This window comes from Sinocyclocheilus anshuiensis, unplaced genomic scaffold (genome assembly GCF_001515605.1).
Source record: "Sinocyclocheilus anshuiensis isolate Anshui unplaced genomic scaffold, SAMN03320099.WGS_v1.1 scaffold1318, whole genome shotgun sequence".
Lineage (NCBI taxonomy): Eukaryota > Metazoa > Chordata > Actinopteri > Cypriniformes > Cyprinidae > Sinocyclocheilus > Sinocyclocheilus anshuiensis.
The window spans coordinates 31851-48111 of record NW_015557160.1 but is presented as its reverse complement, the minus strand read 5'-3'; the positions used below and the strand labels follow the sequence as shown (position 1 = coordinate 48111).

Below are 16261 nucleotides of genomic sequence, written 5' to 3'. Positions count from 1 at the left end.
TTTTCATTTTCTAGCAATAGTTTTTTTTTTAGCATCAAAAATTTGTCTGATTCATCTGCACTTTCCCAAGAGGATTTTACAGTGCAAATTGTCTAACAGCTTAAGCACAATCTAAAATCTAAATAATAAAAAACACAAAGCCAACATCATTTCACAAAGACAAGCAAACTTGCCGTGAATAGTAAATGGTAAATACTGTTCCATAAACCCAGTTATGAAATTATTGAGTGTGTGTGTGTGGCAACAACTAGTGACAGTGCAGAGACTTGTGAAATGAGCCATGTCAGTGCAGCGCGCTCCAGCTGAGAGTGAAGTTACACATCACATATCAAACGGCCTGTAGTTACACCTTGTGTGGCGACGATGACTAGCAGGATTTGATTCTGAATGTGAACACAAATGCTTCAAGCTACACAAGCCCGAACTGATGCATCATTGCATCCCAAAATCAGGCCGCAAATTCATTGCACAACGCAAATGCAAGACATTGGGTAGATTGACAAATTAAAGTCAGTAAATAAAACTTACAACAAATAAGAGCTGGAAAACGAACCGTGAAGAACAATTTTCTGTACCAAAATGGAAGAGAACAAAAATCTATACCAATTTGAAAGCACTATGCAGTGTAATAATGTCCCGACAGCACCCATCTCTTACTTCTTCCCTGTGGGACTGTTAAACTATAATCAAACTCTATCTGGCATTTTTTTAATAAAGCAGCGCTATCACATTCAGTTACCTAGGTCATGTTCTAGCTCTCTTCCTCTGCTTTAACATTCACAAGACAAATGAACAGCTTAACATCGCTTTGTCTTGTCTTGTCTCTTTCAATCCAGCCTCTGAAACATCTCATAGCAAGCTGTTCAGTTACACTAATGACTCTCAGTATGGGAGAAATAGCTCCAGAAATACACGCTCATGACTACACTGCACAGGCATAAATCAAAGGCATCATTTTCATCCAGCCGGTTGGTGATTGTGATGTGTTTGTGCACCACTATGGAGGGGGAGGGGGAAACATCAGCAGGCAAGCCTGGAGAGGAAATGGTGGTTGCCTTGGAAACCCTAGACTGAGGAAGAGAGCGAGCGAGAGAGAGAGGAAAGGAAAGGAAGAACAAGTGAACAGGCGAGGAGAGTATACATGTAGAGTTGACCCAAGCATCGCAGTTAGTTACCAGTTGTTTTTGTTTTGAGTTGAGGCAAATCAATATGTAGAATGGATATATCGATCTATATGTAAATATATATATATTTCATACAATTTGTGTGTGTGTGTTTATTTTCACCATATATTGCCATCTGAACAAGTAAGTAACAAGTCTGCAACGTTTGATCTGACCAACTGAGGAAAAATGCATTATCATAAATCTCGCTACCAATGGTGATTTCTTTGTAATCCCAGGCTATCTGTAATCAGAAGCATATTTATAACTGGAATATAATTTAATTTCATTCACATGTGTTTCATAAACACATAATCCTTTCTGGATTACAATCCGCCATCAAAATGATACATTTAGTTATTCTGGCTGCTGTGAGAAAAGGCTATAAACGATCGGCCACCTGCAGGATCCTCACATGCGATAGCCTAGTAGCCAGGACAGCTTCTTTATGTTTACAGAAGTGACGTAATGACGCAGTGCCATGCTCGAATTTCCCGCGAAAACCTACCCATACCACTCAAATTATAAAACATTATTATAAGCTAACTGTTGTGAATCGGGCTAAAGTAAGGCGATAGTTTTGAACACTGGCTGGTTATGTACTCGCTCAAATATTGATTTCGGATCATTTTTAACCAAAAAAAGTTACGGATTGCAGCTTTAACTGACCTAAGCTAAAATGAGGTAGCAGTTGTATTTTTATTACAAATATTAATAAATACTGTAATAAATGTATTGCCTCTTGGTTAGTGTTAGTTAATACATTAACTAATGTTAGCTAATAAGTATTACCATATGGCTCAAAATAAACAAAACAATCTTAACTGTTAGGTTCAAACTGTGAACCAAAATAGCACAGCAGCTACTGTCAACTTTTCCACCCTTACGAAAATTAACCATGAATTTATTTTAGTAACCATAAGTAAAGTAACCATGTTTTTTTGACATTGATTACCATTCGTATAACCACAATTTTATTACAAATACAATAGTTAAAATATAGTTAGTGCAGCAAAACAATGGTAAATTTGTTGTTACCATGGTTTAACTATAGTGACCATGGTTGTTTGGTTTTATTTGTGGTAAAACCACAGTTAATTTTTGTTAGGGCAGTGTCAAGGTTCATCGAAATATATGTTTCTTATTCAATTTCTTCATATGAATCTCAAATTAATCCGAAAACAAAACAAACATTGTGAATGAGGTAATCGATAGAAGGTTTTTTATTTCTACTGTCCATCATGTTCTAAGGCTAAAACAAGCCATACTAACTAACGTCAAGTAGGTAGCTAGCTAGGCAGCTAGCAAACACTAACGACCGCTACCTAGCTAGCCGGAAAAATTGCACCACAAACTTGTATGTCGCAATTCCTTTTTCAGCTGTCAAGCATTTGGGACTTACAGCATCAATCTAGTCCAAATGTGTCGACTAATGAGAGAAATAATCTGGGTTAAATATGAGTTGATTGCGGTGTCGACAAAAATGCACTTGTGAGCACTGTACATTTTCTCCACAGAGGTCTCAGTGCATTACTGTCAACACATTTCTGTTTGTTTTTATGAACTGTGGCACAAGTCAAATTTGTTACATATGATTTTGAAACACTGCTAACATTCCTGTCATTTACCTCTAACTAGAGGTTGACACTTTGCACAATATTACACATTTTCCTATTACATCTGACTGAGTGAAAAACCCATTCATAGTGCTTTAAACCAAAATAAGTCACATCGGTTCTTTCTATCTGGTTGCATCATACATTGAGATGGTACCCAGACATATCAGGGAGGGTTTGTCTCCATGTTTCTCCCATAACCCCCCACACAACAATAACAACTTCAATATTACAGGTTGGCTCCTTTTAGCCGAGACTTCCTTCCCTCACAGATCTGCTGGCAGGTTTAGGTTTACTCTTTCCAGAGTAACAAACAAAAGCTCCATTAATACATATAATCAGACCAGGAGAATGTTTTGCAAGAAAAATACAATAAAAAATACTTCCTGTGTCCTAACTAGGCACAATGTGACAAGCAATTTGTCTGTCCACACTAAATGCAAAACTGCATAGAAGATAGTTGATGTCTAACATATAGTCATGAGGAGCAGAATTTTGGACCAATGAGATTTCACAGTGGGCAGAGCTAAGTTAAGTGAAGTGATGTGTGGCCAAGTATGGTGACCCATACTTGGAATTTGTGCTCTGCATTTAACCCATCCAAGTGCACACACACAGTAGTGAGTAGTGAACATACACACACACATACCGTGAACAAACACACCCGGAGCAGTGGGCAGCCATATTGCTGCAGTTGGGGGTTCGGTGCCTTGCTCGTGGTATTAAGGGTGGAAGAGAGCACTGTACATTCACTCCCCCCACCGACAATTCCTGCTGGACCTGAGACTCGAACCCACAACTTTCGGGTTACAAGTCCGACTCTCTAACCATTAGGCCACGACTGCACTACTGTGCAAATGCCCTGCCGCTTGTGGAATGTTGTGGTCAGATGGAAAAGTTCTACATCACTTCTGGTAAGGACACTGTGGAACCAGATCCTCATTTTGTAGGTTCCACTTGAAGTTCCTCATAAGGATTTTGTGCACCATATTTATGGATACGAAAAATACCAATGCTAATAAACCCAAACTATTTGCCGTGAGTAAAACGGGATTCTTAAAATGTATATGTAGAGGTTACTTACACGGCACAGTCCGGAGGTAGAGGTTATCACGTATGATTTGCTGAAGCTCGTGGTCCACTGAACCCTTCTGGAACCGTAGGTTGAGATAATGCCGGAGATCTTTATCCACAACACCTCCTAAAAGAGGTTTTAAAAAAACACAAGGTAATTTAACTGGTAAAAACCTGAGACACCCATACAATTAGTTAAAGTGTGCAGTTCCCCCTCCTTATATTTTCTTGTCAATTGCTGACAGGGTGTACAGCCCTGTTTGTAAGGTAGGGTTAGATAGCATACAATAAATAACACAAATATGCAAAATGGTATGTTTGAATGAGCTGAGATCCACAAGGTTCACTCTTAGGTCCTTACATATTGCGTTTGTTTTCAAGCCTCTCAGTCACCTCATGAAATCCCTTATAGAGCATGTGTCACTTAGCATTATTACATCCTGTTTGTTGAGTCTGAATAAGCTTTATAAAAGCTTTCAGTTGTCACATTCATGGTTTCAATGGTTTCAATATAATAAATAAATATAAATATATTAAATATATTTAAAATACAATATGATTCCCTAAAGATCTACTTTACTGATGCATTCAACAGACTGTGTTGTCTGGCCTATATTTATCAGACGGGTTCCCTAACAACATCTTGAGCAAGATTCACTGAGAGACACCAAGACAAATGGTGAAAATGAAAGGTAGCTTGAGAACTTGTGCTTTCTACCTTTTCTCTAAGGTGAACAAAGGACAGAAAAATGACAAATCATCTTGCGCTACTGTGCCTCAAGAGAATCAAGCAGCTCTTTTTTTCTACTCCAATCATAACCTTGACCATTCGGCACAGCTGAGCATGGATATACTGCTTGGAAATTCAAAAATCCAGCACAATGTGTGAGAAGATCCTTTGAGAATAAAAGCATCTGGCATAAACCTGCACACCATTTCGCAAGTTCAGAATACATTACATCTCATTGTCACCGATAACCTGGTAGTCCAACATCCACTCATGGAAGGTGTCTAAACCAGTTTTCCTTTCTAACATCACCATCATCTTTTTCCCATAAAGCTAGAAGAATAACCATTCTCAAAATTTAGTATTATCAAATCTCTGTATGACATTGTGAATGGAAAACGAAGCTCAAGTAGAAAAAAAATGCAACAATCAAGCTTGCACAGCTGTTGCGGCGGAAAGGACACTTCAGGAATACCGTCACACCATTCCAAGGAAATGACAAAAGGAAACATTTCACAAATAGACTTCTTTGGTCAGAAATCCTAAATAAATATCTCACTTGTCATCATCCATAATTATAATGGCTCTCTCCTCCCGCTCTTTCCCATAAAACTACTGTATCCCAATTGTAATTCCAGCGGTCCAGATGATGTGCTCCTCTGTCACTGGCTTGGATATACTCACCCCTTCCAAAATCCTTGCTGCTATTCCCCTTTATGCTTTCAATCCCATTATTAAACTAGTCCTTTACACATCAATGGATGCAGCAGTGATGGAGTCTCCCGTTCTGCAGCTAATTTAATCCAGAGGAGAGAGGGAACGCGGGAGGAGGAGGAAAAGAACAGATAGAGTCAGAGTCGTCGACAGTCAGGAGACAACAGAGAGGGAAAAAAAGGTTCTGCCAGCCGTGAGCCTATCACAATGAAGCCTGTATTCTCATTTGCTAGGTGGATAATGAAGTCTAATATCGCCCCCTGACTGCAAACAGCAATACTGCAAGGGTTGCGGGTGAGTGTGCCTGTGCGTGATACAGATGCTTTTGGACACACCACCAAAAAGGCCATCTTGTCCACACCAGATGCTTCCTGCTAGTTGGCATCGTGTGAACTTGCTGACCTTGTGAACACATCAGTATCAAGAGTGAAGACGGCAAGTAGTAGCGCCAACTGAGAGAGCACAATGACCGGCCAAGTCCAGCTGGAAATGAATAGGCTATTTAAACATTTATAAAAGTGAAAACACACACACACACACACACCCACATACATATATACATACACATATATACATATACAGTGTGTATATATATATAAATTGCCACAATTTCTGGCAATATTGTTGACTTGATTGCACAGACACTATTTGAAGAGAACTGAACTGGGCTGGATGATGACATCACTGAATCAATGATGAACTGACTGTTTTCTATTGTCCTTTTGCATTTTCTGCACACGTTTTTTGTTTAACACTGTAAAGCTGCTTTGACACAATCTGTATTGTATTAAGTGCTTTATAAATAAAGGTGACTTGACTATATAAGACCCCATGAATTCATTTCATAAACCCCATAAAATCAAAACATTGTTTGTTTGTTTTTTTATTGGTGATTTTAAGCCATATTTTGTGAGGTCCGCAAATTAAACCTTAATATTAATGTTTAAACATTAACATTAAATCTTTAACATTAAATCTGGGAGTGTTTTGGGGGGGAATTAAAAAATATGTTAGTATAAGATTGACATCCTAATAATATAACAAGAAAAACATGTATTAAATAACAAGAATACTAATTATTGCATAAAGAAGCAATAGAGGAATTTTAATGAACTCTTTTTGGACTCTATTTGTTTTAGGTAATATGTGGAACTACATTAAAATCACAATATCCTTACATATTTCCTCGTTTATGGCAGCAGTGTCAGACCGACAAGGTTACTGCAATCTCACGAGTTGGAGGATATTGACGGTAAACTGAGATCAACATTTTGTTCTGAAAGATTTTATTTCAGTGTTCACAGGCTTGCAATTGAGTTTTAAATGTATTCTGGTCATCAAGAAGCTTGAAATTCCGATTGTTTGGAATACGAGGATGAAAATTATACAGTAGACAGGAGTAACAATAACCCATAGTTGTGGTGAGGTAGAGTGGCCTTGATTTAACCCTTCAGAAATGAAATTTGTGTGGGTGAACAAAAAAATAGCATCATCCAAGCTGGTATGCAAAACATCTGCATGCAGCGACTGTGTAGAAAATGATTAAGTGCTGAAATTCGGTTGAGGAATGCACAGGAGGCGTTTCAACTGATCTCAGATCACTTATCTTGTTGCTCGGCCTGTGAAAAAGAGGTATATCTGCTGAGAATACATCTTCATGACTCAGTCGATATTACAAGGAGAGAGTCTGAGGTCACAACTGCGATTTTGTGGAGGAGGACAAACCTTTGACTCGTGAGAGAACACGGTCGCTTCATTTGTCAGCACAAAAGATGACACAGTGGGCAAAGGCATGACGTGAGGGTGAGAGTGAGTCGGACAGCTGTTAAAATCTCTCTTTCTCACGCTCTCACTTTCGCTCAATCCCAGAGGACACCTCTTTGTGTCATCCATCAACCACTTCTCCACAAGTGATGACAGATGCTTGTTGATTAAACAGTCAATAAATTCAAATACACACACGTACATACACAAACAGGCACAGAGGAAACATACATTTCTGAATGGGACATTGCGATGCTGCGCAATCGGGCTTATTTATGACCTAACGAGGTCTGTATGGAGGCCCGTTTCTGCCTCAAGAGAAAAAATAAAAGTAATTGGGAGGTAAAGTTTCACAATAAGTCATAGTTATTAGATATAAAGCCACATTATAAATGGATAGTTCACCCAAAAATGAAAATTCTGTCATCATTTACTCACCCTCATGTCGTTCCAAACCTGTATGAGTTGCTTTATTATGTTGAACACAAAAGAAGATATTTTGAAGATTGCTGGTAATCAAACAGTTGGTGGTTGCCATTGACTTCCATAATAGGAAAAAAAAATACTATGGAAGTCAATGGCAACCACCAACTGTTTGATTACCAGCAATCTTCAAAATATCTTTTTTTATGTTCAAAATAAGAAAGCAACTCATACAGGTTTGGAACGACATGAGGGTGAGTAAATGATGACAGAATTTTCATTTTTGGGTGAACTATCCTTTTAAGATACGAAGAATTAACTGTGAGATATAGTTACATTTTGAAATTTAAAGGCTGGAATACACTACATGACTTTTGCCCTGATTTCCCCCCGATTTACAATGTGGATAAGTTGACGCTAGTTGATGAAAGTCAGAGACAGTCTGCAGATTTAAGTTGACAGATTTAATAGAAAATCACAGTGTATGATGGTCACAGACTCCAGTTTTTTAGCTTCAGACTATGAATCTATCCAATCGTAGGATATCACACGTTTGATATTTTCAGCCAACTTTAGAACACATATTGTTTTCATTTGTCACGAAATTCATTGGCAATTTCATAGCAACAAGAGGCACATTTTTGAGTGAATTTGTTGTGATCGGAACAACTTGAAAAACTGGTAGTGTGTGATCCTCAGTTGTCTGTTGAGATTTTTTTTTAAAGATTTATTTTTGGTGCGTTTACCTTTTATTAGGATAGTATTGTAGACAGGAAGCAAAGAGGGAGGGAGAGAGGGGGGACAGGAACGGGAAAGGCCGAAGCGCAATGCCGCTATATGACGGCACTCCCCACGAGGCTATTGGTGCCAACAAATCTGTTCAGATTTTAAAAGTCGTGTAGTGTATTCCAGCCTTAAGTCATAATTATGAGATAAACAGTACAAAGTCATACAGTTGCAATGCTAGATTTAGTCACATTTTAACATAAGGTCACAATTACAAGAAACTATGTAAAAATTATAAGAAAGTCACACTGTGATATATAAAGTCACATTTTGAGATATAAAGACTCAATTGTTGAGATACAGTCACGACTGTGAGATTTTAAGATTTAAACATCACATTTTGAGATTAAAGTCATATTTTGAGATATAAAGTCTCAGTTGTGAGTTAAGAAACCAAGTCATAATTATGAAATGTAAAGTCACATTGCGAGATATCAAGTAATATTTTGAGATATAAAGTCACAATTATGATAAACTAAGTCATAATTATGATATACTGTATAGTCACACTGTGAGATGTAAATGCTCATTTATGAAATATATAATCATATTTAGAGATATAGTTTTACCATCACAAGAAACAAAGTCACAATTACGAGAAATTAAAGCACAATTACAAGGTTTAAAGTCACAATTACCTTTTTTTTTCACTCTGAGGTAAAAAGAGGTTTTCCACAGGTCTGAGCCATGATACCTTCCATAAGATATGGTTAATACTCTCTGATAAGGTGGGAATATGTCACCATATTGATTTGTTCTCACTAGAGAGGAGGTTAATAAAACATTCCAATGAGTTTCAGCAGTTTCTTTTTGACAGCATAATCACAGCTGACACCACTGCCCTCGCTGAGGACAGCTGAGCAGCGAATCGATCGCCTGAAAGTTTCCCTCCCCTGGAAAGTTGTTTGGTGCTAGAGCCCTTAGGCTCAAACAGACTAAAGCGGAGAGCCGTGATAAAGCTCTGGACATGGAGAGGAAAACCAAGTGTGATGCCAGCCAATGAATATCTCCTATTCACTACCACCAACTCCTACGAGAGGTCAGATTCTGCATCTTCTTTCAGTAGACACAAACAACACACAACATTTCTGCCTCAGCTCTTTGTTTCAGTCTTCAAAAGCACAGATATCCAATCACTGTACTTCTTATCTGTTTATCTCATTTTAGAAAGCTGGACTGTTGGAGCTGTGGCCTAGTAGTCTGGTACATCAAGCCATGGTGCTCATTTGGGTTTGAATCTGGCTCTCTCCCATATCTATATCAGCAAAAAAGCACCAAAAAGTCCAAATAAAATGGTTCAATCCATCCTGTGAGATAAAGCCATAAAAAATAGTTCACAAAGCACATTGGAGCACAATATGCATCTTTTGCACTACGTAGCTTGAAAACTTACAATCAGCAAAAGGAAGAAAAATTACCCAGACACCTGCATTTGAACTCACACATAAGGCACGACAGGCTTTTTGTCTTTTTGACTCAAACAATCCACATTAACAACTAGGCGTGAATCCAAACCGCATAGCCGGAGCTATCAATCTCTTCCCTTTGTTAAACGAAGAAAAGAGAAAACTGCTAATTATGGTTCTGAAGATCTCCTTCTGACTCACTTTGTTTGTCCTGTGATGATGATTCACATTTCAAAACCACTCACACCTCTAACTGTAACAACCCAAAGGCAGCACAATTATGTTAAGACACATGGCAATATACACAAACTTGAAGTGTTAAAGTGCTGGAACCAACAAAAAAAAGTTATGGCCTATAAACCAATAAATTCTATACTATTTTGTCTGAATAAAAAAAAAAAAAAAAAAACAGAAACAAAAACCAAATATTAAATTTAAAGGAATAGTTCACTCAAAAATGAACATTTACTCCCCATCAGGCCATCCAGGATGTGGATTGTTTCTTCATTGGAGCAGATTTGGAGAAATTTAGCATTACATCACTTGCTCACCAGTGGATCATCTGTAGTGAATGGGTGCCGTCAGAATGAGAGTCCAAACAGATGATAAAACATCACAATAATCCACACAACTCCAGTTTAGTCCATGAGTCTGCATGTTTGTAATAAACAAATCCGTCAATAAGACAATCAATGAGTTAAAGAGTTTTTAACTTCAAACCATTGCTTCCGGCTAAAATACATAATGCTGTTTTCTCCAGTGGAAGATTTGCCTCTTCTGAATCAGGAGAGAAATATGCAATGATGTTTGTTTCTCACAAACATGCAGCTTTTAACAACTAACCAACTGGCGTTGTGTGGATTATTGTGATGTTTTATCATCTGTTTGGACTTTCATTCTGATGGCACCCATTCACAGCAAAGGATCTATTGGTGAACAAGTGATGTAATGCTAAATTTCTCCAAATCTGTTCTGCTGAAGAAACAAATCATCTACATCTTGGATGACCTGAGGGTGAGTACATTTTCAGCACATTTTCATTTTAAATAAGTGCTAAATGATAGCATAGGTAATCTAAAGATAATAAAAAAAACATATTTAGGCTACAAAATATCATATAGACCCTGAGGTGTGTTCTTTTGACAAAGGCAAGCAAGCAACCTTCAGGTTTAGTACTCCAGAACACAACTGGCTATTTAAAAAACAAGGTCTCCCTGAATAAACCAGCATCTGACAACAGACTGAACATGAGGTACAAAGATAAAGATTTCATTTATATCATCCTGCACTGTGTTCCAGGTAAAAGTGATCGCCTATCAATGGTAAAGAAGACTTTGATCAGTCAGAATTAGCCTTTTTGAAAATGAATGTGCCTGACTTTACAAAAGATCCCGATGAGTTCAGGATGGTCTTTCTTCTAAATATAGAATCAAAATCTTTGCACGTCACTTCAAGGTTTCCATTGCTAAAATGACGACAATGTAAAATTGGGCCTGGAACATGAAAAGGTTAAAAAAAAAAAAAAGCACAGGGAACTAAAACTATGTCAACCAAGCCATTTTCAGAATGGAAATGACATTGCTATTGTTCATAATTTTGGTTTACAGATTTGAACAACCCCCTCAGCATTAGTATGAAACTTCTAATGGAACTTCTAAGTGTTATTTCACTTATATATATATATATATATATATTGGTTTAGAGAGTTGAACAGAACCCTAACCATTTGTATGAAACTTCAAAGCAAACTTCTAAGTGATTTCTTTGTGTGGTTTGTCTGGTATGCAATATATCACCACTTCAACAAGCATTGCTCTGATGACTGGCCCTAGATGCATAAAATCAGGCCCAGATTTTAAAGGCGTTGATGTCATGTCAAATATGTGTCTTTGTCATGCAGAATCATCTGGGACCTCGTCCCACCCAACCGGTGCTGCGATCTCCCACCATCTGCTGGAGGAAGGTCACTGTTATTTTTCCTAGAAAAACATCTTGAATATGCGTGTTTGCAGTATTAAATAATCTTCTCTATGGTCAGAGTCACTGGCCTAATTTCATGCCATTGGCACAATTTTCTCTTCTCCCAAAGCATCTAATCCACACCTCACTCAGACCAGCAGACAGTTACACAGTTTATGTTGTACTTCACCTCATGTTTCATTGTGTGTGTAGTGTCTGTATTGCCTGATTTATCTGTCTGTCTTTCAATGAAATAAATGATGCAAGTTTTTAAAGGTTTTAAAAGCATAAATGTGAAGTTTATAAATCTGTCAAAGCACTTTAATTCTTCAGTGAAAAAAAAAAGTGTATGTGAATTGGAAAAATTATAAATAATACTAAAACATGATATACCTGCACAAAAGGCAAAAATCAAGGTTATAATGAGGCTCGAAAATGAATAGGACTAATTTATGGAGATTTTAAAAGCAGAAATGTAAAGCGTATCATTTTATAAAAGCAAATACATTCATGTATTAAATAAAAATAGTGTATTATTTGTATTGTACAAATAAAAAGCGATATTAAAATAGAATATACCTGGACGAAAGGCAAAATGGAAGTGAAAAATTTTAAAAGCATAAATATGAAGCTTATAATTGTATAAAAGCACATTATTTTTCTCTGTTAAAACCTGGGCATTATTTGAGTTGTAAAGCTGTTTAAAGCATAATTTTTGCAGTCATTTTACATTGTCATAGCTACAATTTACTAAAATAAGATATACTTTTACACAGGAAAGGTCAGTAAGTGATTTGTTTTCCACATAAAATCATGTTAACACACACTGTTTACATCTTGTGGATGTACTACTGAAACAAAAAGTGTTTTAATGTCTACAGAATGGCCCCATTCACTTCCATTATAAGCACCTCACTGTAACTTCACTGTAATGTATTTTTGCTTCTTCAAGAAAAATAAATAATTTGAAATTCATTTTTGTGGTAATCGACATTATTTCACAAATACATGTATTTGTATATTCCTTTAATAATTACAGTATCATACAAAAACGCAATTAAATAGCTCAGTTTGAAAAAGGCAGTGTGTAACTGACCTGTTTTGCTGTAGCCTGACTGAACGCATTTTCCACCTCCATCCCGTCCAACACAACCAAAGACAAAAACAACAACAGTTTGAATTTCAAGTAAATAAATACACTCTGGGGATCAATTCTGGATCTCTGTGACAAAGCAGACGCTCTGGGGCATTGAACAAGACATTAAAGCCTGCAGCCACATAGTGATTACTGCGCAAAAATACCTTTTTCTGCCAGCCTCTATGACTCCAGGCTCTTAAAGCATCGGTTTTGTTTTGTATCCCACTGTTGAGTAATTCCACGCGAGCCGGCTACACCTCTTTAATTTGGGTATGCATCTCTAATCCCAAAACAAACACTTTGCTCATCTTCATATTCTCCACAGCAAAAATACAGAAACTGTGGGCTGCAGAGCAAACATCGAACAGCTCATACACAAATGTATTACAGTGATACGCTTTTATACAGCACAGCACAGTACTGACATTAAAGCTGATTTCAAAAGTCTAGCATTTTTTGTAGGCCCTGGAAGTTTATTTATTTTGCAGACACTGTATTTTAGATCCCGAAGCTAATTCTGTGATAAAACACACAGCATGAGTCTGCATACTGTGTGGACGCCCTTGACCAAGAATATTTTTCTTTTAAAAGAACAGAAGATCTCATTTTTTATTCATTTTTATTTAAGTATTAGATTAAAAGACCAGGATTAAATGCCTGGATCATTTAATTTATTCAAAACACATTCATTAATAAAAGAAATTGACAAATTCAACCAATTTTTTTTTTAAGTTCATTTTAGATAAAACATTATTTTATAAGATTTATTTATTATACATACATACATATACTGTATATGGGTATAGAAAAGAATCACCCCCCTTTAAAATAATACGTTTTTTTTACAAAGAACAACTTATAACATCCAAGTGAAAGACATAACACCAACATGTCAGAAAAAAAAAAAAAAAACCTGAATCACTGAGCTGGAAAAAGGATCACCCCCTTCCTAAAAATGACTTCGGTGTAGCTAATCACCTTCTCAATCGTACACAAAGCCATTTGACTTTCAACTGTGATCAGCTGTGCTCATTTTGATCAGTTCAGCATGAAAAGAGCTTTCCTGGAGCATTTCAGTCCTCGCTAGTGCGACTGAATCAAACAGTCAACTATAGGCACCCATCAAAAGATCTCCGGGATAAAGTCGTGGACAGGCACAAGTCAGGAGATTGATACAAAAAAATTCAAAGGCTTTATCAATGCCTACAAGCACAGTGAAGTCTACTATTAAGAAGTGGAAGGTATTTGGTAAAATACAGATCCTCCCTGGATCAGGACATCGCTCCAAACTGGATGAAAGAGCCAGGAGGAAACTGCTCAGAGAGGCGACCAAGAGGCCTACAGCAACTCTGAAGCAGCTGCAGGAATTTATGACAAAGAGTGGTCATTGTGTGCATGTGACAACAATATCACAAATTCTCCACAAATGTGGCTTGTATAGGAGGGTTGCAAGAAAAAAGACACTCCTCATAAAGGCCACATGCAGTCACGAGTGAGCTTTGCCAAAACACACCTTGAAGATTCTGAGGCAGATGAGACTAAAATTGAATTATTTGGCCTCAACACCAAACGATATGTCTGGCGGAAATCCAATCCAGCTCACCATCCAAATAACAGCATTCCTCCAGTAAAGCATGGAGGTGGTCGTATCCTGTTATAGGGGTGTTTCTCTGCAGCAGCGACTGGAGCACTTGTCTAGGGCTGTCGTGATTCGTCGATTTTATTCGCCTATTCGATTTTTAAAAATCCTCAACTTCATTTTGCTCGCGTCGACTAACCGGCAAAATACCGCAAGTGGCGCATTTATCCATAAAACACATTATTAGTCTGTTTTCCAAGGCTGCATGATATATTAAACCCATTTAAAAATCATAATTAAGCATAATTGTGAATTCACAAACGCTACGATTTAATTAAATAATTATATGCGACGCAGTTCTAATACATTATGCGCTTTAATTATTTACATGCGTGTAGGTTAAGTACGTGCGTCACACAGCGGCTCCGTTCACAGTAGTTCCCCAGGAACTGTTATCATTTATGGCGTTTTTCCACTGCATGGTATGGCACGGTATGGCTCTGTACGGTTCACTTTTGGGGGGTTTTCCACTGGGTAAAGTACCTGGTACCTGGTACTTTTTTTAGTACCACCTCGGCTGAGGTTTCCAAGTGAAACAAACACAAAAGAACCGCTAGATTTAAATCAGCACAGCCAGCGAAGGATCGAATGCAACTGTTTTGAACGAGCGCACCTTTTTTTAACAACCGAGCTTAATGGGGTGAAGCGGAATGAAAAAGTTTTTCATGAGTCGCGGCAGTAGAGGCGGCGCAACTATAACGACAATCCCGCCCACTCTAAAGCGGTACTGAACTGCAGTGGAAACGCAAACCGAGCCGAACCGTTCCGTGCCGTACCGTACTGAGCCGTGCCAAGCCGAGTCGTACCACGCAGTGGAAAAGCGCCATTACATGTGTGGAGTGTCTCAAACTCCATCTCTGCATGTTGTTATGAGTTTGGGTTTATTATAACGTTCATCTGGGAACATAATTACAGTGGCTATAGCATTTCTGTCCTAAAGAAATGGCCCAATATTAAAGATTAAGTGGACATTTGAATGAAATGGTGCTTGGTCAATATTAAACGTATTAGAAACATGTATACATATAAACATGTATATCGCACAGTAATGTGTAAAAACAATAGTCAGGCCGTTAGCGCCCTCTGCAGGCCTTTGTTGTAATGCGTAATGTACATTAGCGCTATTGTTTATAATACATTATGCATTTTAACAATTTTGTGGAATAAAACCATATGATTTCTTGCTTTTGATACTTTATTTGTACTAATTATTATTGCCTCATTGCTATTATATATGTATTTTAAGTCATTTTAAAGTCTATTGTTCACTTACATTTTGTTCAATAAAACCATATGATTTCTTGCTTTTGATACTTTATTTGAACTAATTATTATTGCCTCATTCCTATTATATATGTATTTTAAGTAATATTAAAGGCTATTGTTCACTTACATCTATTTTTATTACCACAAAAAAATTAATTATAATTATAGGGCCCTATGAAATCCGTTTTATTTCCAAATTCAGTTTTTGTCCGTTTTAATTTTTGGATTATAATTGTATTAGTAGTAGACTAGAACTCGTGGATATGTTTTCATTCTTACACTATAATACTGAACTTTGATTTCAGTGATTTGGACTATGAGATGGACACTTGCTTCTTGCACTTTATGTTGCACTATACTTTTGCTTTAAAAAAAGGATTTCATAGAAATTTGGATTTCATTTGGTTTAATAAAATATTCTTAAGTAAATTTGTTAAGGAAAGGATTAATTAAGGAAATTAACTGTTTAGATTAATCCATTAATGGATAAATTAGTCGATAGATTAATCGTAATAAAAATAGTCATTAATGGCAGCCCTACACTTGTCAGTAGGGATGCACCGATACCGATACTGGTATTGGTATC

General features: G+C 37.2%; 1 protein-coding gene across 6 annotated transcripts in view; it reads right to left on the bottom strand.

Moving 5' to 3' along the window:
* The window catches only part of LOC107678285 (membrane-associated guanylate kinase, WW and PDZ domain-containing protein 2-like), a 114065-nt gene that overhangs the window by 72608 nt on the left and 25196 nt on the right, over positions 1-16261 (bottom strand). For all 6 annotated transcript variants that reach the window (XM_016473496.1, XM_016473499.1, XM_016473498.1 and 3 more), the window contains exon 2: positions 3864-3980. In XM_016473496.1, the coding sequence (XP_016328982.1) occupies positions 3864-3980 (117 nt within the window). The remainder of the gene's footprint in view (positions 1-3863; positions 3981-16261) is intronic.